Genomic DNA, 25,745 nt, shown 5'->3' on the forward strand with positions numbered 1-25,745 from the left:
GTTCTTATATTCAGGTGTTTGATCCACTTTGAGTTAATTTTTGTGTAGGGTGTAAGATAAGGGTGCTCTTTCATTCTCTTGGCCATTGATACCCAGTACTTCCATACCCAATTATTGAAAAGACTGTTTTGTCCCAGTTCAGAGGATTTGGGGGCCATGTAAAAATCAGGTGACCTTAGATTTGGTGGTCTATCTGTACTGTCAATTCAATTCCATTGGCCAATGCTTCTATCTTTGTGCCAGTACCACGGTCAAAACTGTGGCTTTATAATAGGTTTTGAAGTCAGGGAGTGTTAATCCTCCCACTTTGCTTTTCTTTTTAAGGATGCTTTTAGCTATTTGAGGTCTCTTTTCCTTCCAGATGAATTTGGTAGTTAGCTTTTCCAAATCTTCAAAGTAGGTTGTTGGAATTTTGGTTGGTACTGTGTTGAATCTGTAGATTAATTTGGGGAGAATTGACATCTTAACTATATTTAGCCTTCCTATCCATGAGCAGGGAATGTCTTTCCACATATTTAGATCTCCTTTGATTTCTTTTAGCACTGTTATGTAGTTTTCTGTGTACAAGTCCTTTACATTCCTAGTTAAGTTCATTCCTAAGTATGTGATTCTTTTAGTTGCTATTTGGAATGGAATTTTTCCCTTAACTGACTGCTCAGCTAGGTCCTTCCTTGTGCATAGAAATGTTACTAATTTTTGTACATTAATTTTATATCCCTCCATCTTGCTGAATTTGTTTATTAGCTCAAGTAACTTTGCTGTAGATTTCTCAGGATCATCCGAGTATAGCAAGTAATGAGAGTTTTACTTCTTCCTTTTCAATTTGGATGCCTTTTACTTCTTTGTCCTGCCTGATTGCTCTAGCTAGAATTTCTCACACAATGTTGAGTAATAGTGGTGACAGTGGCTGTCCTTGTCTTATAACTGATCTTAGGGAGAAAGCTTTCAGTCTCTCTCCATTGAGTACAATGCTGGCTATCAGTTTTTCATATTTCCCTTTATCATATTGAGGTAATTACCTTTGATTCCTATCTTTTGGAGTGTTTTTATCAGAAAAGGATGCTGAATTTTGTCGAATGCTTTTTCAGCATCAGTCAAAAAAATCATGTGATTTTTCCCTTTTGATTTGTTAATGTGCTGTATTACATTAATTGATTTTCTTCTGTTGAACCATCCTTGTATTCCTGGTATAAACCCCACTTGGTCTATTCTTTTAATGTGCTGTTGGATTCGATTTGCAAATATTTTATTGAGAATTTTTGCATCTGTGTTCATTAGGGAGATTGGCCTGTAGTTTTCTTTTCTTATAGCATCTTTACCCAGTTTTGGTATTAAAACAATGTTAGCTTTATAAAATGAGTTAGGTAGAGTTCCTTTTTCCTCAATTTTTTGGAAAAATTTGAGCAGAATTGGTGTTAGTTCCTTATGGAATGTTTGATAAAGTTCCCCCGTGAAGCCATCTGGCCCTGGATTCTTCTTTGTAGGAAGTTTTGTTTGTTTGTTTGTTTGTTTGTTTGTTTTGCATGGGCAGTCCAGGAATGTAGGAAGATTTTTGGTGACTGATTGAATCGCTTTACTTGTGTTTGGTTTGTTGAGATCTATATCTTCCTGAGTTAGTGTAGCTTGTTTGTGTTGTCTCCAGGAATTTGTCCATTTCATCTATGTTGTTTAGTTTGTTGGTGTATAGTTGTTCATAGTATCCTCTTATGATTTCTTTTATTTCTTCAGGGCCTGTGGTAATGCACCCCTTCTCATTTCTGATTTTGTTTATTTGCATTGTCTCTCTTTTTTTCTTTGTCAATCTTGCTAGTGGCTCATCAATTTTATTGATTTTCTTTAAGAACCAACTTTTGGTTTTATTGATTCTTTCAATTGTTCTTTTGTTCTCCCATCCATTTATATCTGCTCTAATCTTTGTTATTTCTCTTGTCCTATTTGCTTTGGGGTTAGTTTGCTGTTCTTTCTCATATTCCTCCAGGCATGCTGTTAAGTCCTCGACTTTTGCTCTTTCTTGTTTTTTAATATAGGCATTTAGGGCAATAAATTTCCCTCTCAGCACAGTCTTTGCTGCATCCCATAAGTTCTGATAAGTTGTATTCTCATTTTCATTCATCTCCAGATAGCTACTGATTTCTTTAGCAATTTCTTCTTTGACCCATTGATTGTTTAAGAGTATGTTATTTAATCTCCATATATTTGTGAATGTTCTCATTCTTCGGTGGTTATTGAGATCCAGCTTTATCCCATTGTGATCAGAGAAAGTATTTTGAATAATTTCAATGTTTTTAATTTATAGAGATCTGTTTTGTGCCCCAGCATATGATATATCCTGGAGAATATTCCATCAGCACTAGAGAAGAATGTATACCTTGTACTTTGGGGTGAAATGATCTATAATGTCTGTTAGATCTAATTCATTTATCAAGTTATTTAATTTCTCCATTTCCTCGTTGATCGTCTGTCTGGTTGTTCTATCTGTAGAGGAAAGTGATATATTGAAGTCTCTGCTACTATTATTATTGAAACATCTATCGCTCCCTTCAGTTTTGCCAATGTCTGTCTCATGTACTTTGGAACCCCTTGATTGGGAGCATGAACGTTTATGATTGTTATATCTTCTTGGTGAATTGTCCCTTTAATTAGTATATAGTGCCCTTCTTTGTCTCTTCTGATATCTTTACATTGAAAGTCTATTTTGTCTGATATTAGTATAGCTACTCCTGCTTTCTTTTGGTTATAACTTGCATGGAAAATCTTTTTTCCATCCTTTCACTTTCAATCCATTTGTATCCTTGTGTCTAAGATGAGTCTCTTGTAAGCAGTATATAGCTGGATTATGTTTCTTTTTTAATTTTTTTATTAATTTTTAAATTAAAAAAAATACAGGAAAGAAACACAAACATTCTTCATATGTGATCATTCCATTCTACATATATAATCAATAATTCACAATATCATCACATAGTTGCATATTCATCATCATGATCATTTCTTAGAACATTTGCATCAATTCAGAAAAAGAAGTAAAAAGACAACAGAAAAATAAAATGAAAACAGAAAAAAAAATTATACATACCATATCCCTTACCCCTCCCTTTCATTGATCACTAGCATTTCAAACTAAATTTATTTTAACATTTGTTCCCCTATTTTTTATTTTTATTCCATATGTTCTACTCATCTGTTGACAAGGTAGATAAAAGAATCATCAGACACAAGGTTTTCACAATCACACAGTCACATTGTGAAAGCTATATCATTATACAATCATCATCAAGAAACATGGCTACTGGAACACAGCTGTACATTTTAAGGCAGTTCCCTCCAGCCTCTCCATTATATCTTGAATAATAAGGTGATATCTACTCAATGTGTAAGAATAACCTCCAGGATAACCTCTCAACTCTGTTTGGAATCTCTCAGCCGTTGACACTGTCTCATTTCACTCTTCCCCCTTTTGGTCAATAGGGTCTTCTCAATCCCTTGATGCTGGGTCTCAGCTCATTCTAGGGTTTTTCTCAATCCCTTGATGCTGAGTCTCAGCTCATTCTAGGATTTCTGTCCCACGTTGCCAGAAAGGTCCACACCCCTGGGAGTCATGCCCCAAATAGATAGGGGGAGGGTGGTGAGTTTGCTTGCTGTGTTGCCTGGAGAGAGGCCACATCTGAGCAACAAAAGAGGTTCTCTTGGGGGTGACTCTTAGGCCTAATTTTAATTAGGCTTGGCCTATCCTTTGTGGGGTTAACTCCCAAGACTGGGGGCTCAGCCTATAGCTTTATTGTCCACACTGCTTGTGAATGTCAAGAATTCAACTTCGGGAGATTAAATTTTCCCCCATTCTCACCATTCCACAAAGGGGACTTTGCAAATACTTTTCTGCTCACTGATCAAATCACTCTGGGATTCATTGGGACATCACTCTGGACAAACCTACAAAATCTCATGTCATACCCAAGGTTCCATGTATTTATATTGTTCAACCAAGCTATCTACATAAGTTATATTAGGAAATGCACTAGTCAAAATATAAATTTTGCACCAAATAAACATTTTTTGCTTTAGTCTCACACATAAGTTGAAATTTTAAAATATTAATTACCATCTATTTTCAGCACCCTGCAGTAATGACATTCCTTTGTTCTTCCTCATGCAAAAACATTTTTTAAATATGTACATTTAGTCACTGTCATTATACACTCTAGACATTCCTAGATTCTACCATCTCAATCTTTATCGTCTATCTTCCTTTCTGATTTCATTTGTGCCCCCAGCCCTCCCTCCTCCCTCTATCATTCTCACGTTCAGCTTCATTCAGTGTTTTAACATAATTGTATTACAATTAGGTAGTATTGTGCTGTCCATTTCTGAATTTTTACATTCAGTCCTGTTGCACAATCTGTATCCCTTCAACTCCTATTACCCAATATCTTACCATATTTCTATCTCCTGATGGTCTCTGTTACCAGTGAAATTCTCCAAGTTTATTCACGAATGTTAGTTCATATCAGTGAGACCACACAGTATTTGTCCTTTTGTTTCTGGCTAATCTCATGCAGCATAATGTCCTTAAGGTACATCCATGTTGTTACATACTTCGTAACTTTATTCTGTCTTACAGCTGCATAATATTCCATCATATGTATATACCACAGTTTGTTTAGCCACCCGTCTGTTGATGGAAATTTTGGCTGTTTCCATCTCTTGGTAATTGTAAATAATGCTGCTATGAACATTGTTGTGCAAATGTCCATTTGTGTCCTTGCCCTCATGTCCTTTGAGTAGAGACAGCATATAGATGGGTCCCATTCTCTAATCCATTCTGCCAGTCCATGTCTCCCGATTGGGAAGCTTAATCCATCAACGTTCAGTGTTATTACTGCACGGGCAGTACCCTCCTCTACCATTTTGCCTTTTGGCTTTTATACGTCCTTCTAATTTTCCTTTTTTTTACCTTTACTCATAGTCTTTCTTTCCACACTCTTCTCCACACCTCTCTCTTCTGTCTTTTCATATCTGTTTCTAGTTCTCCCTTTAGTATTTCTTGCAGAGCTGGTCTCTTGGTCACAAATTCTCAGTGATTTTTTGTCTGAAAATTTCTCCCTCATTTTTGAAGGATGATTTTGCTGGATATAGAATTCTTGGTTGGCAGTTTTTCTCTTTTAATAATTTAAATATATCAGCCCACTGTCTTCTCGCCTCCATAGTTTCTGCTGAGAAATCTATGCATAGACTTATTGGGTTTCCCTTGTATGTGATGGATTGCTTTTCTCTTGCTGCTTTTAAGATTCTCTCTTTCTCTTTGACCTCTGACATTCTGATTAGTAAAGTCTTGGAGTATGTCTGTTTGGATCTATTCTCTTTGGGGTACGCTGCACTTCTTGGTTCTGTAATTTTAAGTCTTTCATAAGAGTTGGGAAATTTTCAGTGATAATTTCCTCCATTAGTTTTTCTCCTCCTTTTCTCTTCTCTTCTCCTTTGGGGACACCCACAACACATATATTCATGCACTTCATATTGTCCTTCAATTCCCTGAGTCCTTGCTCATATTTTTCCACTTTTTCCCTATATTTTCTTTTTATTGTCAGATTTCAGATGTTCGTCCTCCAGTTCACTAATCCTATGTTCTGCCTCTCGAGATCTACCACTGTAGGTTTCCATTGTTTTTTTTCATCTCTTCTACCATGCCTTTTATTCCCATAAGTTCTGTGATTTGTTTTTTCAGACTTTTGATTTCTTCTTTTTGTTCATTCCTTGCCTTCTTTATATCCTCCCTCAATTCATTGATTTGGTTTTTGCTGAGGTTTTCCATGTCTGTTCGTATATTCTGAATTAATTGTTTCAGCTCCTGTATCTCATTTGAATTGTTGGTTTGTTCCTTTGACTGGGCCATATCTTCAGTTTTCCTAGTGTGATTTGTTATTTTTTGCTGGCTTCTAGGCATTTAATTACCTTAATTAGTTTATTCTGGAAATTGCTTTCACTTCTTTTACCTAGGGTTTTCTTGCTGGATGAATTTGTTGTCTCTCTGTTCTTTGACATTCAGTTCAGCTTTATCTGGACCTCTAGCTTAGGTTTTATTTAACAGAGGAGAAATTTTCAGTTCTTGTTTTCTTGTTTCTTGCCCTGCTTGTATGGTGCCTTTTCCCCCCACCCTTATGAGGGTCTACATAGGTATTATAGACCCCAGTCGGATTTTCCCAGACCCAACTGGCCTCCTATCAGGAGGAAAGAGTCACCTACATCAGTTTTCCCTGAGGGTGAGACCCAGCATGTTGGAAGACTTTCCTGTGACGTCTCTGGGCTCTGTTTTTCTTATCCTGCCCAGTATGTGGTGCTTGTCTGCCTGCAGGCCCCACCAGCATAAGGTAATGTGGTACCTTTAACTTTGGCAGATTCTCCCTGGCAGGGGCCTGGTAGAGACAGAGGAGAGGTTGTAGGCTGGTTTTAATGGCTTCAGATTACAAAGCCTGGTGTCTGAATTCCTTAAGAGAGGGATTCCACCTGAGTTGGGCTTCACCCCTCCCCTGGGGAAGGCACAGGCTCCAGACAAGCCCTCAAACGAGCTTGTTTCTGCCTACGCCTGGGTCAGTTGCAGCCTGAGAAGTCCTGCCACTGTATCCAAAGGCAATCAAGCCTTTGTAGAAACACAGCCACAAAAACCTCTGCTTCCTTGTGTTTTTCTTTTTCCCTCAGCCCTGCCCCCTTGGCACCAGGGCAAAAATGAGCAACCTCTGCTTTAACCAGATTCGCCTGAGCTGGGGGCCTACTTTTAGTAGTCAGAATTTGTTAATTAATTCCACAATTGGCATTTGGTTGGGTTCAGCCCCTGCTGCTGGTAAAGTCCCTTTCCTTTCCCTTCTGGGAAGCAGCCTGTAGGGGAGTGGCGCCGGCTGCTGCAGCTTGGGGAACTCACGGTTTGGGGGGGGCTCACAGCCAATCCAGCTGGTCCAGACTGGGGTACGCTGTGTGTCCGGTCACTGACGTGGCCCCAGGAGCTGTTCTGTATTGTTTCTTGTTATTTAGTAGTTGTTCTGGAGGATGAATTAAAACGCGCACATTGCTAAGCTGCCATCTTGGCCCAGAAGCTCTGGATTATGTTTCTTGATCCATTCTGCCAATCTGTATCTTTTCATTGGTAGGTTCAGTCCGTTAAAGTTATTACTGAAAATGCGTTTCTTGATTCCACCATCTTATCTTTTGAATTTTGTTTGTCAGATATGTATATTCCTTTCCCTCTTTCTCTTTGTATTCTTTAAATTACTCTTAGTGGTACTCTTCAATTCTGTGCCCTCTTCCAGACCCCCTCTTCTGTTTTTCTTTTTTTTTTTTCAGTTTGCAGAACTCCTTTAGGTATCTCTTGTAGCGCTGATCTCTTGTTGACAGATGCTTTCAGGACTTCTTTGTCTGTGAAGACTTTAATCTCTCCCTCAATTTTCAAGGACAATTTGGTTGGGTACAGAATTCTTGGCTGGAAGTCTGTCTCTTTCAGGATCTTGAATATATCATACTGCTGCCTTCTCCAGGGTGCTAACTGAATAGTCTGAACTCAGTCTTATTTGGTTTCCCTTGTATGTAGCAGATTGTTTTTCTCTTGCCACCTTCAGGATTTTCTGTTTCTGTTCAACATTTGACAGACTGATTAGTATGTGCCTTGGGGAAGGCCTATTTGGATTTATTCTGTTTGAAGTTTGTTGGGCTTCTTGTGTATTTATGTCCATATTTATGAGGGTTAGGAAGTTTTCCCCCATTATATCCTCAACTACTCTTCCTAGCCCTTTACTTCTCTCTTCTCCTGGAACACCAATATTCTTATATTTGTGCGCTTTGTTTTGTCGATCATTTCCTGAGTTCCTATTCAATTTTTTACCATCTTTTTTGCCATTGCTGTTTTGAGTCTTTGAAGTCAATTATCCTGTCCTCTATATCACTTATTCTTTCAAATCTGGTGTTGTATACATCTAGTATGTTTTTTATTTGGTCAGCAGAGTCTTTAATCTCTGTGATACCTGCTATTTTTCTATTTATTCTTTCACATTCCTCTTTATGCTCTTCTACTGTTTTCTTCATCCCCTTTATGTCATTTGCTATCCCACTTATTTTATTAAGTAGAGTTGTATGAACATCTTTGATTAGTTGTTCCAACATCTGTGTTTCCTCTGGTGTTCTAATTTGGTCGTTAGGCAGGGCTATATCTGTCTGTATTCTGATATTCTTAGTGACCTTCTGCTGTCTTTGTGGCTTGTAAATATCTTGATTAATTTACTTTTGGAGTTGAATTTTTTCAATAGTCTAAGGCCTTGTGTTTGCGGGATGGGTGTACAGTAGGGAGCAGGGCATGGGGTGGGGCACTCAGTGCAGTGATTTGTTTCAGGGCAGGTATAGGCACTGGTTGGGGATGTTGCACTGATGCTTTTGAACATGGGCGCCTAGCAGCCAGGGAGAATGTAGCTGTGTGGGTGCACTGGTCTGGGGAGCATAACCCTGGTGTGCACTGGGTTATGTCATGGAGGGAGCCCTTTGTTCACATGCGTAGAGCTGTGGCAGCACATTGGCATTATGCCTTCCTGGTTGGGGGCACACGTGACCTGGCTACACAGGTCAGCACTTTCTCAGAGCTGGGAAGTGTGGCTGATAGCCATGCACATATGCAGTTCTAGGACTTCTGTGAAGTGTGATTCCCAGAGCTGTATGATGTGAATGGGGGCCTTCCTGTGGGTGCCATAAATGGATGTACAGAGCTCAGCCAGGGCAGAGTGAGGTTGTGTGGCGCTATGGGCAGGAGGGCAGGGGTAGCCTAGGTATAGAGGTTACTGTCTGCAGCCTTTATGGGTCAGCAACAGCCTGCAAGAAACAGGGAAGGGGAGGTAGTGCTTGGGACGGGTGCAGGAAGGTGGGTTGGGCTGCACTTTGGGTGGGAGGTGGGGCAAGTACGTGCACTAGGGCCTGGTGGTGTGGTGGTGCCTGGAGTATAGGGAATGGGAGCAGGTGACAGGGTTCAGATGTGTGGGGCGTGGAGTGAGTTGCTGGTCACAGCCATGTTGGTGAGGATGACACGCCCCAGGAACGGCCTGGCTTACTTCCTAGCCCCAGGCTCCTGTTCATGCACCCCTGCAGGCTCAGTAGCTCTGTGCCTCGACACCTCCGCACCAGGCTCCAGTCCTCTGCCTCTCAGTCCCTCGGTTTCTTCAACCAGGGCTGCCTCATGTGATGCAGAAGGCTCTCCCAGGTCAGCTGCACTTCCGAATTGCCACCTCAGTTGCCCTCCTGTCCCTTCTCTTACTTTTCCTTGGAGCAGGGCTAATCTTGAGCTACTCTGTTTGGCTGTCTTCCCCGAGGTCCCTGCCAATCTGCAATTTTAAAAATGATGATACCATGTAGTATTACCAAATAATAAACTGATTCAGATCTGTATACTGCAGATAGGTCCCCACATTTCTGTTGTGATCATCTATGTAGTGTTGCAGGTACTCAATATAGCTGTAATAAAATTCAGTTCTAAAGTTAGTCTTTATAATGGACTAATATGATATCATTATTGAACAAGACATATTCCTCAATTTTCACTTAAATTGATAACCTAAATAATTTTGTATTCAAACACTGACCATTCACCAGTGTGCTTCCTCAAAGAGTGGCAAGCAGTTTCTCTCTCAGGTATATACCCTGTGACCTGTTATACATAGAACTTGATTTTAAAATAGTTTTTTCCCTAATTTTTAAAGCAATGCATACATTTATAAAATTTAGAGAATTAATAATTAGAAGGGGAAAAAATTTAACTCTACCGTCTAAAGACCAGAGACAAGCAATGTTCATATTTTAGTAGAATTTTCCCGTCTTTTGCCTCAGTCTTTTTTTTTTAACATAATTGGTATCACACCGTAATTAGTTTTACATCCTGCTCTGATCACTTAACATTATGATATAAGCATTTTCTCTTGCTATGAGAAGTTATTTGAAAACATTTCTAATGGCTAGGCAATACCCCAGCTTAGAAATCACCATACTTTAATTCCTTGTTTGATGGCTTTTAGTTTGTTTTTCCAAATATGTCATAATAAATAATACAGTGATGACTGCTTTGTGCAAAAGTCAGACTACTTTGTGGAATTATTGGGTCAAAGTCTACTGAGGAACATTTCCTAACTGCTCTTTGGAAAGGTTTTTACGCTTTCAAGCACCACTGCCAGGGTATGAGAATGTTAGTCTTCTGAACCCCTGCAGCACTGATTTTAGCTGGTACATCAGTCTTCGTCATTTAGAAATAAAATGGTGTCTCACTGTTTAAAGCTATAAGAAATGAATCTTAGTCTGTGTAGTTTCCAGAGGGAAAGCATTTTGGAATAATTTATATAATGGCAGTTTACTCTTTGACAGATACTGTTTTTGTATGCATGTGATTTATCTATTATTTTATTTATTATTTTTTATTTTTTTAGAGAAATTGTGCGTTTACATTTAAAATACAGAATTCCCATACACCACACAGCATTGGTGTAGAACATTTGTTACAATTGATGACAGCGCATTTTCATAAGTGTACTATTAATTAAAGTCCATGGTTTAAATAGGGTTCACTGTGTAGTGTAGTTCCATGGACTAAAAAAAAAATGTATTCTGTTACCATAAATATACTCTAACATATTCTATTTTAATCATAGTCATATGTATATTTCAGTGCTGTTAGTTGTGTTCACAACATTGCCAGGTACTGTTTTAAACACTTTGCAGATTTTAACTCATTTAATCCTTGCAACAGCATTGTGAGATAGGGACATTATACCTTTTTATGCATTAATTAAGGAAACTAACTCAAAAAAGTTATGACAAAGCTGAGGTGATAGATAAGATTAACTAAAGGTAGAAAAGATAGCAAAGAGTTTGGAGAATTATTTATATTGTAATAAGAAAACTACTGCTTGTTAGCTAGTGTGGTAAAATTTTACAAGGAAAGAAAAACTTTCTATGTGCAGCAATAGGAGAGCTGAGCTTTTTCTTTTCTTCTTTTTTTACAGCTCAAAACTTTAATGCAGAGTGAAAGTACGCGCTCAAAGAAAGATGAGTGTAGGCATTCTCCAAAGGAGAAGCTAGCTTTGAGCTTTTGCCAATCAACAGCCATGCTAATTGCTTTCTGACATTTTTATTTTTTCTAAAGCATTTGACAACATGTTTAAAAACTTTCACATTTGAAATTTGTAAATCTAAATTTGCGTATCTTTTTAGAAGAGGAAAGGCCACAAGAAAGCTATGTCAAGATAAATATATATTGGGTGAGTGTAATATAAAATGGAACACTAGTTAGCTTTTCAAAATGTTTTAGTTGCATATTTGTTGAAAAAAAATTTATTCATGATGTATTAAGTGAAAAGCAGTTTGAAAACCAGAATTCATAGTATGGCAACAATTTGGCTTAAAAGTGTATAGCTATAGAAAAATGTCAAGTTGTAGATACGCTAAGGTATAAATAATAATTATACCTCAGAGATGGGATTGTTAGAGTTTTAACATTTTTATTTTTTCAATGGTATTTTTAATCTTGTTTTTAAATTAAATAATGCTATTTTTGTTAAAAGCAGGAAGGAAGAAGGAACGTGGTCATCTGATATTTATCACAATACAGTACAGTGATAAATAAATGGTGGTCTTTTCAGTAAATAGTGCTGGGTCATTTAATAGCCATATGGAGAAAAATGTATCTTGACGCCATAGTGAAAATAAATTCCAGATGGGGTTATAGATCTAACTGTGAAGGTTAAACAATAAAGTTTTTGCGACAATCATAAAACAACTTTGTGACCCTGGGGGTAGGCAAAAGATTTCTTAAATAGAATACAGAAGTGTTAACCTGAAAAAAATGTGGACAGTATTAAAATCAATCATTTCTTTTCATTAAAAGACAGTATTCAGGGCAGGCCACGGTGGCTCAGCAGGCAAGAATGCTTGCCTGCCATGCCAGAGGACCTGGGTTCGATTCCTGGTGCCTGCCCATGTTAAAAAAAAAAGACAGTATTCAGAATGAAAAACAACACACATAGTGGTAGAAGACATTTGCAGGATATATATCCAACAAAGGATTCATCTTCAGAATATAATATAAACACCAATAAATCAATCAAAAAGACAGTTAACCCAGTGGAAAAATGGTTAAAACACTTTGAACAGTCACTTTATAAATGAGGATATCCTAATGGCCAAATAAACCCCTAAAAATGTGCTTAACTTCTTTCATCATCAGGGAAATGCAAATTAAAATCATACTGGATGCCACACCTAACAGAATGGTTAATGTGAAAATGACAGAAAAGACTAAGTTTTGGAAAAAATATAGTGCAGCTAGAATTTTTGTACTGCTAGGGGAATATAAATTGATGCAACCACAGAATCTGCTTAAGTTGAACCTATACATAACTTGACCCATTAATTCCATGCGAATATATGTACCCCAAAGAGATGTTCACAGCAGCTCTTTTCACAATGGACCCAAACTGGAAGCTAACCAAATGCCCATCAACAGTAGAATAGTTAAATCGTGGAATATTCACCCAATGGAAATCTGTATAACAATGAAAACAAACAACCTGCCCCTACACTCAATGTGGTTGAGCCTCAGAAACATAATATTGAATGATGAAAGTCAAACCCAAAAAAGTATATACTGTATGATTTCATTTATAAGAAGAGAAAAAATGTATGAAACCCACCTGTGCTATTAGAAGCCAGGAATTGGGATTACCCTTGTGGTGGAGAGTAATGAGTGAAAGTTTCATGAGAAGAATTTCTGAGGTGCTGAAAATATTTCTTGATCTGGGTGGTGGTTACGTGGGTGTGTTCAGTTGTGAAAATGTTTTGAGCTGAACATTTATATACATTTATTATTTCAATGAAAAATTACAGGTGAAATAAATATCACAGTAAATAAAGTGTCCTATTTGATTATTACTACTTTAAAAAGAAGAAAAGAAAATATCCAAATCCCGTTGCAGACAAAACCATGATTGCTTAGGGGTCTGGTCCCTAAGCAATGGTAAGTACGGTAAAATACCATTATGTTTAATGTGTCTCACTTTTTTTTTATCTGATATCTGAGGAGTGAAAAGAATGTGCTAGAAAGAGAGTTTAATCCTGAAGATAGGGAAACCTGAGGTTTAGTTTCTAGTCATTCAATCCATATTCATTAGGTGCCTCTAAGCTTTAGGTACTGTGTTCTGAAGCTAGTGATACAAGATGAAGATGACAAGGACTTTGACCCCCTGGTCTGAGAAGAGTGGTGAAGGCAAATGTGTATAACTGGTGTGTGGAACAAATAAGATATGTGGACTCTGATCTTAAAAAATGACTTTATTTTTGCCTTGTATTGCTCTTTTAAATGTCCCATGTCCCTAGATAAAAACTCCAGCAAGCCCTTGATTTCTCTGCTTACTCTTAGAAGCTGTTGGGAGAGGAGGTAAGCTGTGAAAGAATAGAGGACCACGTTCCCCTTCCCCTTGGAAGGCTTCCAGGTGGAAGCAGGCCCATGCTGAGGGAAGAGAGAAGACTACGTTAAATTTGAAGTATTTTTTTTTACTCAGGATTGGCAATTCTAAATGCTAAGTTCTCTGTCAATGACTTTAAGTTTTGCTTCAAGTGGGAAAGGAGATGGAAGCAGGAAGAAAAGAGGTAAGTAAAGGTAGCTTTGGTTCTGTGGCCATGGCAGATGACTAAAGCTAGTGTTCTTGGTTGGGTCTGATAGATGGTTAAAGGTGTTAGCTTTGTGGGATGCTTTTGTGGACCTTTTAGAAATTTGCTGAACCCTTCTCCCACAGTTCCCCTCATACCTGTAGATGCAGCTCTAGTCCAAGTGACTGCCTGGATAATTTATCTCCTAATGTAAGCCATCCCAAAACTTAATGGTTTTAAGAAAAATCCATTTATTTGCTCACAGTTTTGTGGCTGACAGTTTGGACTAAACTCAGACTGAGCATTCTATTCCATGTGTCGTCAGCTAGACACTCGCTCAAGGGTTTACAATCAGTTACCAGGTTGGCTGGGCTGCTGGTTTTGAATGATCTCATTCACGCATCTTGAGGTGGATGCTGGCTGTCAGCTGGGCTCTCTAAATGGCCTGTCGTACTCTATTAGACTACACTGGGCTTTTTACCTGATGACACAAATGTTTGAAAGTAGAAGCTGCCAGTTCTCTTAATCCTAGCCTCAGAAGTCTCATGATATCATTTCTGCTGCCATTATTGTTTAAAATAGTCACAAGACCAGCCAGATTCAGGGGGTAAGGAAACCTACTCCACCTTTTAATGGAAGAAGAGGCAAAGGTACATTGGAAAGGAGAATGTATCAGACAGAAATATCTGACACAATGCAGGCCAACATTGTCACAGTCTGCCACTCTGCTTATTTTCTCAGCTTTTGTGCTTCTAGTCTCTTTCTGCTGAGATCTCACAGCTTTGGCAATCCTAATAAACAGGATTCAAGACAACCTCATGATAAGGCTCCCCCAGGTAACCTACCGTATGACCCATGGGAAAAATCCATCCCTTTAACAATTTCTAGGAATGCTAGAGATTGTCACCTTTCTGAATTCACCATCAAAGATGTAGTAGGCAATTTCTTGTCCTCTAGAATCCCTGGGAGGATTCAGCCCCCAAATATTGTCTGCTTTTACTTTCACAGGCATGAGTCAGACACTAGTCATCTCTCTCTCCTTACTAAAGGAAACAACTCTCCACAGTTATACTTGAAGCCCCCTCAACAGACTTCTCACTGCACTTTGGCATACCATTGCTAGAGCATTAGCTGCGCATCATAACATATGCCAACAGTTGTAACAGAGTGTTAGAATGGGATTGACTCTACCTGCCCAGTTTTGATGAAGATACTAGTATGGTGGATATCAAGAGACTGAAGTGAGAGTGAAATACATACCCTCCATGGAGAATTTACCAAAGGAATGGTTTAGAGAACCTGTTATGCAAATTCTGGATTCTCAGCCAGATCAAAGTTATAAAATTTGGCCAAAGAGAAAAGGTCTTTGTTGAAAAGAGTAGTGAAGAGTTTCCTTAGTAGGAGTGGACTGGGCTGAGTCCCTACCCTACCCCTTTGGGGAGAAATGGAGATTGCCACTTTCTAACCCCAAGTCTAGTGATCTGGGATGACCTTTGAGTAGGACATTAAAAGATGAGTAAAAGTTTACTAAGTCAAGACGGTGGGGACTCCCTTCCAGAGGGCAGGAAAAGCACATCAAAAATCTGAATTGTGAAGGATTTTGCATGATTTGTTTGAAAAAGGAAAAAAGTTCACTGTGACTTGAGTTTGGGGTGGAGGGCTCTAATCTAGATTAGTATAAAGGGCTCTAGCTATGTGACTTTGAGACAAAAATAATCTTTTTGTTTATTTCCCTGTTTGAAAATTAGATTAACCCTTACTTTCTTTTCTACCATATTTTTATCAAATGGGTCAGTACATGTGAAAGGACTTTGGAGAAACTGGGGGCAGAATTATGGTCGCCCAAAGATGACAATGTCCTAATTCTCGGAACCTGTGAATATGTTACCTTAGATGGCAAATAAGATTTTGCAGATGATTAAGGTTAAGAACCAAGAGGTAAGGAAATTATCCTGCATTGTCTGAGCAGGCAAGAGTCCTTAAAAGCAGAGAACCTTTTCTGCTATGGTCAAAGAAACAGAAGAAAGATCAGAGAAATGTGATATTTCTGGCTTTGAAAACAGGAGGAGTGTATGAGCCAAGGAATGTTGGAGACCTCTTAAAGCTGGAAGAGGCAAGGAAATAGATTCTCCCCTAGTGTCCCCAGAAAGGAACATAGCCCTGTCAACACTTTCCTATTTGGATATCTGGCCCACAGAACTGTAAAATAATAAATTTGTGTCATTTTAAGCCACCAAGTTTGTGATAATTCGTTAATGACAGCCATAGAAAACTAATACACCATGTCATTTTTGAGAGTCAGTGTGACATAGTACAAACTCAGGTCATCCCAGATCACTAGACTTGGGGTTAGAAAGTGGCAATCTCCATTTCTCCCCAAAGAGGTAGGTTAGGGACTCAGCCCAGCTCCTCTCCTAGAGCTAGACTGCCTGGGTTCAAATCCCAACTCTGCTACTAACAGTGTGACCCTTTTTTACTTAGCTTTTTTGTGTTTCAGATTCCTCACCCATAAAGTATGGCTATTATTAGCACCTAGCTCATGACGTTCTTATGAGAACCAAGTGAGTTAAATCATCTAACATACTTAACATAGTCTCTGGTCTATTTTAAGCATTCAGTAAGTGTTAGAATTACTTTGTGTATAAAGTGCTATGTACCAACAAGTTGCTTCTGCTCCTTTTGTTTGTTTGTTTTTTAATAATATAACATATGTATGTTTTTGTAGATACAAAAAAAGCAATCATTTTCAAAGCCCTCTTCAACAAGTAGTTACAGGACAGATCCCAGAGTTTGTCATGGGCTGCGATACCATCATCTCAGATTTCTCCTTCTGGCTGCTCCAGTATATAGGAGGCTAGAAGGAATAAATATTTTTTTATCATCACAATTGACTTTTTTTCTTTTTTGTGAAAAATAACATATATACAAAAACCCAATAAATTTCAAGGCACAGCACAATAATTAGTTGTAGAACAGATTTCAGAGTTTGGTATGGATTACAGTTCCACAGTTTTAGGTTTTTAGTTGTAACTGCTCTAAGACACTGGAGACTAAAAGAAATGTCAATATAATGATTCAGCAATCATATTCATTTGTTAAACCCTACCTTCTCTGTATAACTCCGCCATCATCTTTGATCTTTCTATCCCACACTAGGGGTATTTGGGCTATGGCCATTCTGAATTTTTCATGTTGGAAGGAGCTTCAATAATGTGGGGTAGGGAGATGGACCTATCTGATGTTCTGGAGAGGTTGGGTCTTCTAGGTTTCAGAATTTATCTGGTCCAAGTACCCATCTGGAGGTTGTAGGTTTCTGGAAAGTTACCCTAGTACATGAAACGTTTGTAGAATCTTATATATTGCCCTAGGTGTTCTTTAGGATTAGCTGGAATAGTTTTGGTTAGGATTTGGCAAGTTATGATGGTAGCAATGTCTAACTGAAGTTTGCGTGAGAGTGACCTCCAGAGTAGCCTCTTGACTCTATTTGAACTCTCAGTGACTGATACCTTATTTGTTGCACTTCTTTTCCTCCATCAGGTTTTGCTCTTTTTAAAAAATTATTATTCTTTAAAAATAAAAGGATTCCCAATCTGCTTTGATTGAACTGTGTTCATGTAATTTATATTATAACAGGTGAGAAAGATAATTTTTCACACCGAGCTATAATAACCAAAACCTTGTTCTTCAGCTTTTGGAGTCATTTTTCTCATATTTGGCCAAGCAGAATAAGATAATGAGAACCTACCAGTAGGAGGTACAAGGCTCCTTACCCATCTCTAGCCTTACCACCAGTTGCACATGCCTTGTGTGTGCAGCTATCTGGATTGTTAGTAGTCCTAGAATATATTATATGCTTTCCAGTATCCCCACAGTATTCTTCACATTCTTGCTAGAGGGTTCTTGCTTCTTTTCTGAAAGAAAGTTCACTGGGATCTGTGATAAAGTATATATAGTCTTGCATTTATGAATTTGATCTTGGAGTGAATAGGGTATGGAAAAATAACTCTTGCGGCCAATTTCTAAATTATTTTATTCTTTTACTTAATTTCCACCACCCTGCTTCCTCCCCATATACCCTTAGAACCTTTGAGGGAAAACAAAATGAGGTGCTACAGAAAATACGAGGGCCTCCTGTTCCCTTTCTGAATTTCCAGATCGCATGGCCCCACCTTCCCTCTAATGGGAGAGCAGGAAAATCAGCAAACTTAAGAGGACACATGGTCTTGTGAGCCATGTTTGTGCCATGCCTTCTGTCCCACTTGCCCTAAGAGCTATGTGGGTTTTACCAATTTTTACATAACAAATATGACAGGTTAAAATAGGCTCCTGGAAGGATTTTCTCACTACTCTTCTTCCTGATTTTTGTCTCCCCAGTCGTAATCAGGATTGTTGAAGTGATGGTTCACCTGTTGATATACAAGGCATAATACAGCCTTCAGATGATACAGATTTTAATAACATTGTAAAATAAATTTTATTTTAATTTAATAACATTGTAAAATAAAAGGGAAAATACCCTTTTACACAAAAGAATTAGAAGTTTATTATGTAAAACATTTTGGTTTTAGGTTTCTTTTTTTTAACTTTATATCTCAGAATTTTCAAACATATACAAAGTATATGGAATGAGCCTACATGTGTCCGTCACCCAGCTTCAACAATTATCAATGTTCTGCAATTCTTATTTTATCTATACTGCTAAACATTCCCAATCACTACTTGATTTTTTTTGTTCTATTTTTTGGGGTATAATTTTCATACATCAGAGTGCACAATTATTTTTAAACATTTTTTATTGTAAAATATAACATATATACAAAGAAAAGAAAGAAAAAGGAATAATTTTCAAAGTATACTTCAACAAGTAGTTACAGAACAGATTTCAGAGTTTGTATGGGTTACGGTATCACTATTTCAGATTTTTCCTTCTAACTGCTCAAAAACATCAGAGGCTAGAAGAAATACCAGTGTAGTAATTCAGCAGTCATATTCATTAAATCCTATTTTCTCTGCTGTAACTCTTCCTTCTCTTTTGATCCTTCCCCAATCTATAGGGATCTTTAGGCAATGCCCATTCTGACTTTTTCATGTTGAGAAGGGGTGTTCACACTAAAGGATAGAGGGATGTAATTAGTTGATAATCTTGGAGAGATTGATCCTTCTGGACTTCAGGATTTGTTTGGCCTAGGAACCCTCTGGAAATTATAGGTACCAGGAAAGCAAACTTAGTGCATGAAACTTTTACAGAGCCTCAGTTTGAAGCCGTAGGTGTTCTTAGGAATTAACAAGAGTGGTTGGGGCACAAACCATGGCAAATTAGTACTATCTAACTGAAACTTGCATAAGAGTATCCTCCACAATAGTCTCTTGACTCTATTTGATCTCTTTTAGCCATTGATACCTTATTTTATTAAACTTATTTTCTCCCTTTTGGTCAGGAAGGTATTGCCAATTTCATGTTACCAGGGCCAGACTCATCCCTGGGAGTCATATCCCGCATTGTCAGGGAGACTTTCACCCCTGAATTTCATGCCCCATGTAGAGGGGAGGGTAATGATTTTCTTTGTGGAGTTGGGCTTACAGTGAGAGAGGCCACATCTGAGCAACAAAAGAGGTTTCCTGGAAGCAACTCTTAAGCCACTTTATAGGCAGTCCTAGCCTCTCTGCTACAGAAATAAGCTTCATAAGGGCAAACCTCAAAATAAAGAGCTTGGCCTATTTTCTTGAGAGTCCCAGTGTTGAGAGGATACCCAGGGTTTCCCAAATGGGAAAATTTAATATTTTCACATGTATATATACGTATATATACCGTTTGAACCCTCAGAGGACTCTACCAATTTTTTTTCTTTTTTTCTACCAATATTTTTTTAATTATCAGCCCACCATGGTCTGAGATGTATCCAGATATTACATTAAGATGTACAGAATTACAAGGCCTTGTTCCAATTCTAGATTCCAAAAGTTTGGGTTGTTTAAATGAGCCCTCCAGACAGGTTGATTTAGATTGTGTATTACAGAAAATTTAGGTTCTAGACACAATATGCCTCTCTGTGCTTTGTTCTCATACAGTAGGGTCTAGAGTGCATGCATTATCATTTTTTACCCTGTATTCTGATTTACCTTAGTCCCAGCCAGATTGGCTTCTTTTTTTCTCTAATTGAGACCTGATCAACTTTTTTGGTTATTTTAACTAATATTGTATGTAGCTATGGTAACTTTCAGGGCAGCAGCACTCCATTTCTGGATCTTAGGTGTCAGAGAGTTACTCAAAGTTCCAGGGAAATACCAGCTGATACACATATAGCTCAGTGTCTCAGAATTTAGAAATACACGTTCAACTTCAGACTAAGTGTGGCTGCTATTAAGGATTTACAATCTAGGCTCCAATTTTCTTATAAATATTTTCAGAAAGAGACCTTAGCATATTTGTTCTTTTGTTTCTGGCTTATTTTGCACAACACATGGTCCCCACGGCTTATTCAGTTTGTTGCATTCTTCTCGACATCTTTCCATTTTGTAGCTGCACCATATTCCATCATATAAATATATAACAATTCATCATTCTGCTTCGCAGTTATTTTACCTGTCAGCTTCCTCCATCATTGGGCATCATGGATAATGTCCAAAATAAACAAACTGTGTCTCACAGTAGCCTCACTTGGTTGTACAATCAGTTTCACTCTCAATTTTAGACAATTTTCATTGGCCCACAAAGACAAAGAACCAACAAACACAGCCTAACCAAATATCAAATCAAAAGTATCCCCTATCATTTGTCCTCTCCCCACCCTGCCCTATTAGTTGTCCCTGTAGTACTGTGGTACTGCTGATGACTTCCTGTTAACTATTGACCATAACATACCATTTTAGTTTCCCCCCATACCTCTCTATTATTGACTCTTTGTCCAATCTCAAACCTTTAAAATAGTTCACCAAGAAGGTATTTAGAGTTTTATATTTAATCAGTGGGATACATGGCTCTATACATCCCCTTTCAATCATATTCATCTTCAATATGGCAATGTTACTTATAACCCCACTAATTAGTTACCATCAGTTCTATCCACTCCCTTGCACTTAAGTTCAGCCTCATTAGGTAGGCTCCCCTGTCTCTAGCTTCTGGGAATACACGATTATTTTTAACTATATAACTTAAAATTAACTATACAACACAAATGATGCACCTGTGTGATGTATACCCCAATATAAATACATAGACCATATCCATCACTCCATAGATTCCCTTGTGTTCCTTTCCTATTTATCTCTCCCCTTCCCAGAGGCAATACCATAGATTAGTTTCCCTTGGCTCTGAATATCATATAAATGGGATTATGATACCTGACCTTTTACCTGACTTATTTTTTTCCCATTATAGTGCCTGAGATGCATCTGTATGTTTTCATGTATAAGTAGTTCATTCCTTTTCATTGCTGAAAATTATTACATTGTATGGTGTGCTGGTTTGAATCTGTTATGTACCCCAGAAAAGACTGTTCTTTTAATCCATTCTTGTGGGGGCATACCTGTTGTGGATGGGACCTTTTGATTAGTCTATTTCAATTGAGATGTGATCCAGCCCATTCAAGGTGGGTCTTAACCCTTTACTTGAGTCCTTTATGGGATGATAAAGGCAGAGACATTTTGGAGAGAGCCATTGAAACCAGAACCCAGGAGAAAAATGCCCACCGAAGCACCAAGACATTTTGGAGAGTAGGACCTTCCCATGTGACAGAGGACCCCCAAATGCCAGCAGCCTTTCCTGAGAGAAGGTATCTTCCTCTTGATGCCTTAATGTGGACATTTTCATGACCTTATAACTGTAAGTTTATAACCTAGTAAACCTCCATTGAAAAAGCCAACCCATCTCTGATATATTGCATTCCAGTAGCTTTAGCAAACTGAAACATATGGAGTGGTAAATAGCCTCCAAGATGACTCCTGGTTTTCATGCCCTTGTTTACTTCCCTCATATATTGAATAGGGCTGATTTATGGGGCTGAATGACAGTGTGTGACTTTGGAGGCTAGGTGATAAAAGACATTGCAACTTCCACCATCCTCTCTCTTGGATCACTCATTCTGTAGACAGCCAGTCACTTGTCTTGAGAACAATCAAACAACCAGTGGAGATCTCCGTATGGGGAGAAACTGAAGCCTTTTTCTGCCAACAACCAGTACCATTTCATGGTCTATTCTTCAGTCCCTGCAAGCCAGAATTACCCACCTGCCAAGTCATTCTGAATTATTGACCAGAAGAAACTGTGAAATAATATTTATTATTGTTTAAACCACTAATTTAGGGGGGTGGGCAAATTTGTTATGGAGCAAGAGGTAATTAATATATACAAATATACCACAATATATTTATGTTTACCCAGTCTCCTATTGATGAACAGGAGAGTTGTTTCAAGTTTTTGCCTATTATAAATAAAGCATATGTGAACATTCTTTTACAGGTCTTTTTGTGGACAAATGTTTTCATTTTTCTTGGGGAAATACTGAGGAATAAAATTTCTGGGGAGAAAGGTAGGTACATGTTTAACTCTATATAAGATCCTGTCAAAACTTTTCCCAAAGTGGTTGTGCATTTTACAATCTTATCAGCAATGTACAGGAATTCCAGTTGCTTCATGTTCTCATTAACCCTTTGTGTTTTCAGTCTTTTTTATTTTAGCTATTCTAGTGAGTATGTAGTGATATCTCATTGTAGTTTTAATATGCATTTCCATGACGATTAATGATGTTGAACACTTTTCCATATGTTTATTGGCTATTTGTATACTTTTGTTTGTAGCTTGTCAGTTCAAGTTCTTTGTCCTTTTTTAAATTGGGTTGTCTTTTTTATTATTGAACTTTTAAATTTTGAAATAATTTCTAAGTTACAGGAGTGTTTCAAAAATAATACAAAACCCATACACAGAACTTCAATATACACTCCCACCACTCAGATTCCCAGATCTACCACTTTTAACATTTTGCCACATTTGCCATTTCAACCTATTTATCTATCTATCTTTTCATCTGTCTATTTTGTAAATATTTGAGCATAGATTTATACATCATATTCCTTGATCATTAATACTTCCATGTATATTCCTAAGAATAAGGCTATTCACTTATATAACAACTTTAAGTACACTGATGGATTGTCATTTTATTGCTGTGCCATTAGAGTTCTTTACGTATTCTGGATTCAGGTTCTTTTTCAGATACATGTTTTGCAAATATATTCTCCCAGCCTGTCTTAATGGTATCATTTGTTAAGCACAAATTTCTAATTTTGATGAAAACAGTTAATTTATCAATTTTTTTTCTCTTCGATTTTATTTATTTATTTATTTTTGGTGCATGGTCCAGGAATTGAACCTGGGTCTTCAACATGGAAGGTGAGCATTCTACCACTGAGCTACCTGTGCACCCTTCTCTTGTTTTATTCTGAAAGTTTTATAGAAACACTTTATGGCTTTAGCTCACATATTTAGGCCTATCTCATGTATTTAGGTCTATCCCATATTAATTTTTGTGTATGGTATGAGATAGAGTTTGAGATTGACTTTTTCCCATATTGATATCCAGTTTCAGCATTGTTTGATGAGAAGACTTTCTTTTCCCCATTAATTAACCTTGGTATCTTTCTTGAAAATCTGTTGCCCTTATAAGTGTGTATCTGTTTCTGGACTATATGTTCCTTTCCATTGATCTATTTGTTTATCCTTTTGCAAATACCACACTGTCTTTAATAGCTTAGTAGTACTAAGTCTTTAAGTAAGGTAGTATAAACTTTATTCTCCTGACATTTTAAAATGAATTTGTCAGTCTCTGTTTTTTTTAAATAAAATTAAGTCTTCTGGAATTATGACTGATACTGCATTGAATCTATTTTATACTTGCCTAGTGATAAATATTTACTATCTATATTCATCTATTGATATAGATCTATAATTTAATTTTGGGAGAATTGACATCTTAACAGTATTGATTCACACACATATGTGTGTGTATGTGTCTTACAACCTGGAAAAGATTGTCCATTGTATCTACTGTAGAGGAAAGGGCTCCAGTTCTCAGGACAAGGATTTTCTCTGTATCCTACTCTGATTCCCCCATCTCTTGTCCATCCCTGCTGGTCTGCATCCTCTTTATCCTTCAAGGCCCAATTCAAGTGTCATATTCTCCATAGAGCTTTCCCTGATTTCACTTTACTGTTGAGATATTCCCCCTTCCCTTTAGAACATCACAATATTTTTAAATGGTCCTTTCCATGCTGTGCCTAATTTTATGACTGTGTATTTACTGCATTATAAGAGCCTTGAGGACAGGTCATTTATTATTTTGTTGTTTTTGCTGTTTTGTATTTCATACAGTACACATAGTAAACATTCAGTAGGCAGTTGTTGAAATTATTTATATCACCAGATCATTTTAGACCTGGTTGGAATTAACATAAAGTTTTAACTTTATGACTAAGAGGCTTGGATATAAAATCAGTGTAACACTGTTAACAGCTTTCATCCATTTTGGTTTCTCTTCTCCTTTCACATCTTCCTTCTAGGCTTTTACTACTCAATTCATATTTTAATATATGCATCTTGTTCTTCAGTAGTTCATCTCAATTAAGTTAAAACTTGCATGTTTTCACTGACCATATTTTGTTTTCTTTTCTGTTAAGTGGTTAAGGGTAAGGAACATACATTTACTGAGGCTCTTTTATGTGGCAGGCATGTACTAGGCACTTTGCATACCCATTGTCCAGGTTAAACTCCCCAGTTTAAGGTAATTCTTTTCATTATTGTGCCTGTGTCACTTCTCTTAAACATGTTCAAAATTGTACTCAAATGCTTTTTACCCAAACCTCCTCCTCCTTAAGCATTTGATGTAATAATTAATGGTCCCATCAGTCATCAGTCCAGGTCAAACACTAGGGAATAATCCTAGACTCCTTCCTTTTCCCTACTCCCTTCATCCAATAGATTTCTAAGTCCCCATTCCATCTGTGGTAGTATGTGCCCCAGAAAGGATCATGTTCTTTTAATCCATTCCTGTGGGTTCAGGCCTATTATAGGTGGGACATTTTGACTAGGTTATTTCAAGTGAGATGTGACCCACCTCATTCAAGGTGGGTCTTAGTCCCTTTGCTGGACGACTTTTTAAGAGAGGAAAAGACAGAAAAGCTGAGAGCAGTTTAGAGAAAAACCCTGAAGAAGCTAAGAGAAGACCCACAGAGAAGCTGAGAAGTCACTGAAGCCAAAAGCTGGAAGCAATGAAACCCAGGTGAGAAGGACCACAGGTACTGGCTATGGGCATTCCTATGTGTCAGAGGTGTCCCAGATGTTGGCAGCCTTACTTCAGAGTCCAGGTATCATCCTGTGGACACCTTGAGTTGGGATATTTTCATGGCCTAAGAACTATAAGTTAATAAATCCCCATTGTAAAAGCCAATCCATTTCTGTAATATTTCATTCTAGCTTTAGCAAACCAAAACACCATCTGTCCCCTTCACATCTCTCACAACACCCCATGTGGTACTGCCTAAGTTCAGATCTTTCAATATCTATCATCTGTAGTAATCTCTTAACTACAGTAACCTCTTAACTGACCCTGCTTCCAATTCAACCTCTTCTCTCCAAATTCTATCCTCCACTCAATTGCTATGGTATCATTTTCCTATTAAAAGCTTTCAAAGGCCCTCTGTTATCTGATACTCACCTAACTCCATAACTTCATTTCCTGCCAAACCTACTACTACCTATAAACACCCTGACAATAATAGATGCTTACTTTTTTTTTTTTTTTTTTTAAAGGAAAGACAGAGAGAAGGAAGGAAGGAAGAAAGGGAAACATCTTTAAACATTTTCTTGTTTTATTGTATTTTGTTTTTTTGTTTTTGTTACATGGGCTGGGGCCGGGAATCGAACCGAGGTCCTCCGGCATAGCAGGCAAGCACTTTGCCCGCTGAGCTACCGCGGCCCGCCCCGCTTACCTTTTTTAAGAGCTTAATATATAGTGGAGACTGCTAAAATGTCTTAAATTGATTGTCCTTTAGGCGTCAACAAATTATGGGGTAAACTATCATTCCCTCTTTCATAG

General features: G+C 37.8%; 1 protein-coding gene across 2 annotated transcripts in view; it reads left to right on the forward strand.

Annotated features, from left to right (window-relative positions):
- TMEM19 (transmembrane protein 19) overlaps positions 1-22,374 on the forward strand; it is a 67,767-nt gene extending 45,393 nt beyond the window's left edge. Inside the window, exons 6-7 of one of the 2 annotated variants that reach the window (XR_013155818.1) lie at positions 13,427-13,656; positions 22,115-22,374. Coding sequence is in view for 1 of the 2 variants with exons in the window: in XM_077111442.1 (XP_076967557.1) it covers positions 13,427-13,455 (29 nt within the window). In the remaining variant the exon portion in view is untranslated. Of the gene's footprint in view, positions 1-13,426; positions 15,970-22,114 lie in introns of those variants that run through there. The other variant, XM_077111442.1, reaches the window with a different exon arrangement.
- The last annotated feature ends 3,371 nt before the right edge of the window (positions 22,375-25,745 follow it).

This window comes from Tamandua tetradactyla, chromosome 7 (genome assembly GCF_023851605.1).
Source record: "Tamandua tetradactyla isolate mTamTet1 chromosome 7, mTamTet1.pri, whole genome shotgun sequence".
NCBI lineage: Eukaryota > Metazoa > Chordata > Mammalia > Pilosa > Myrmecophagidae > Tamandua > Tamandua tetradactyla.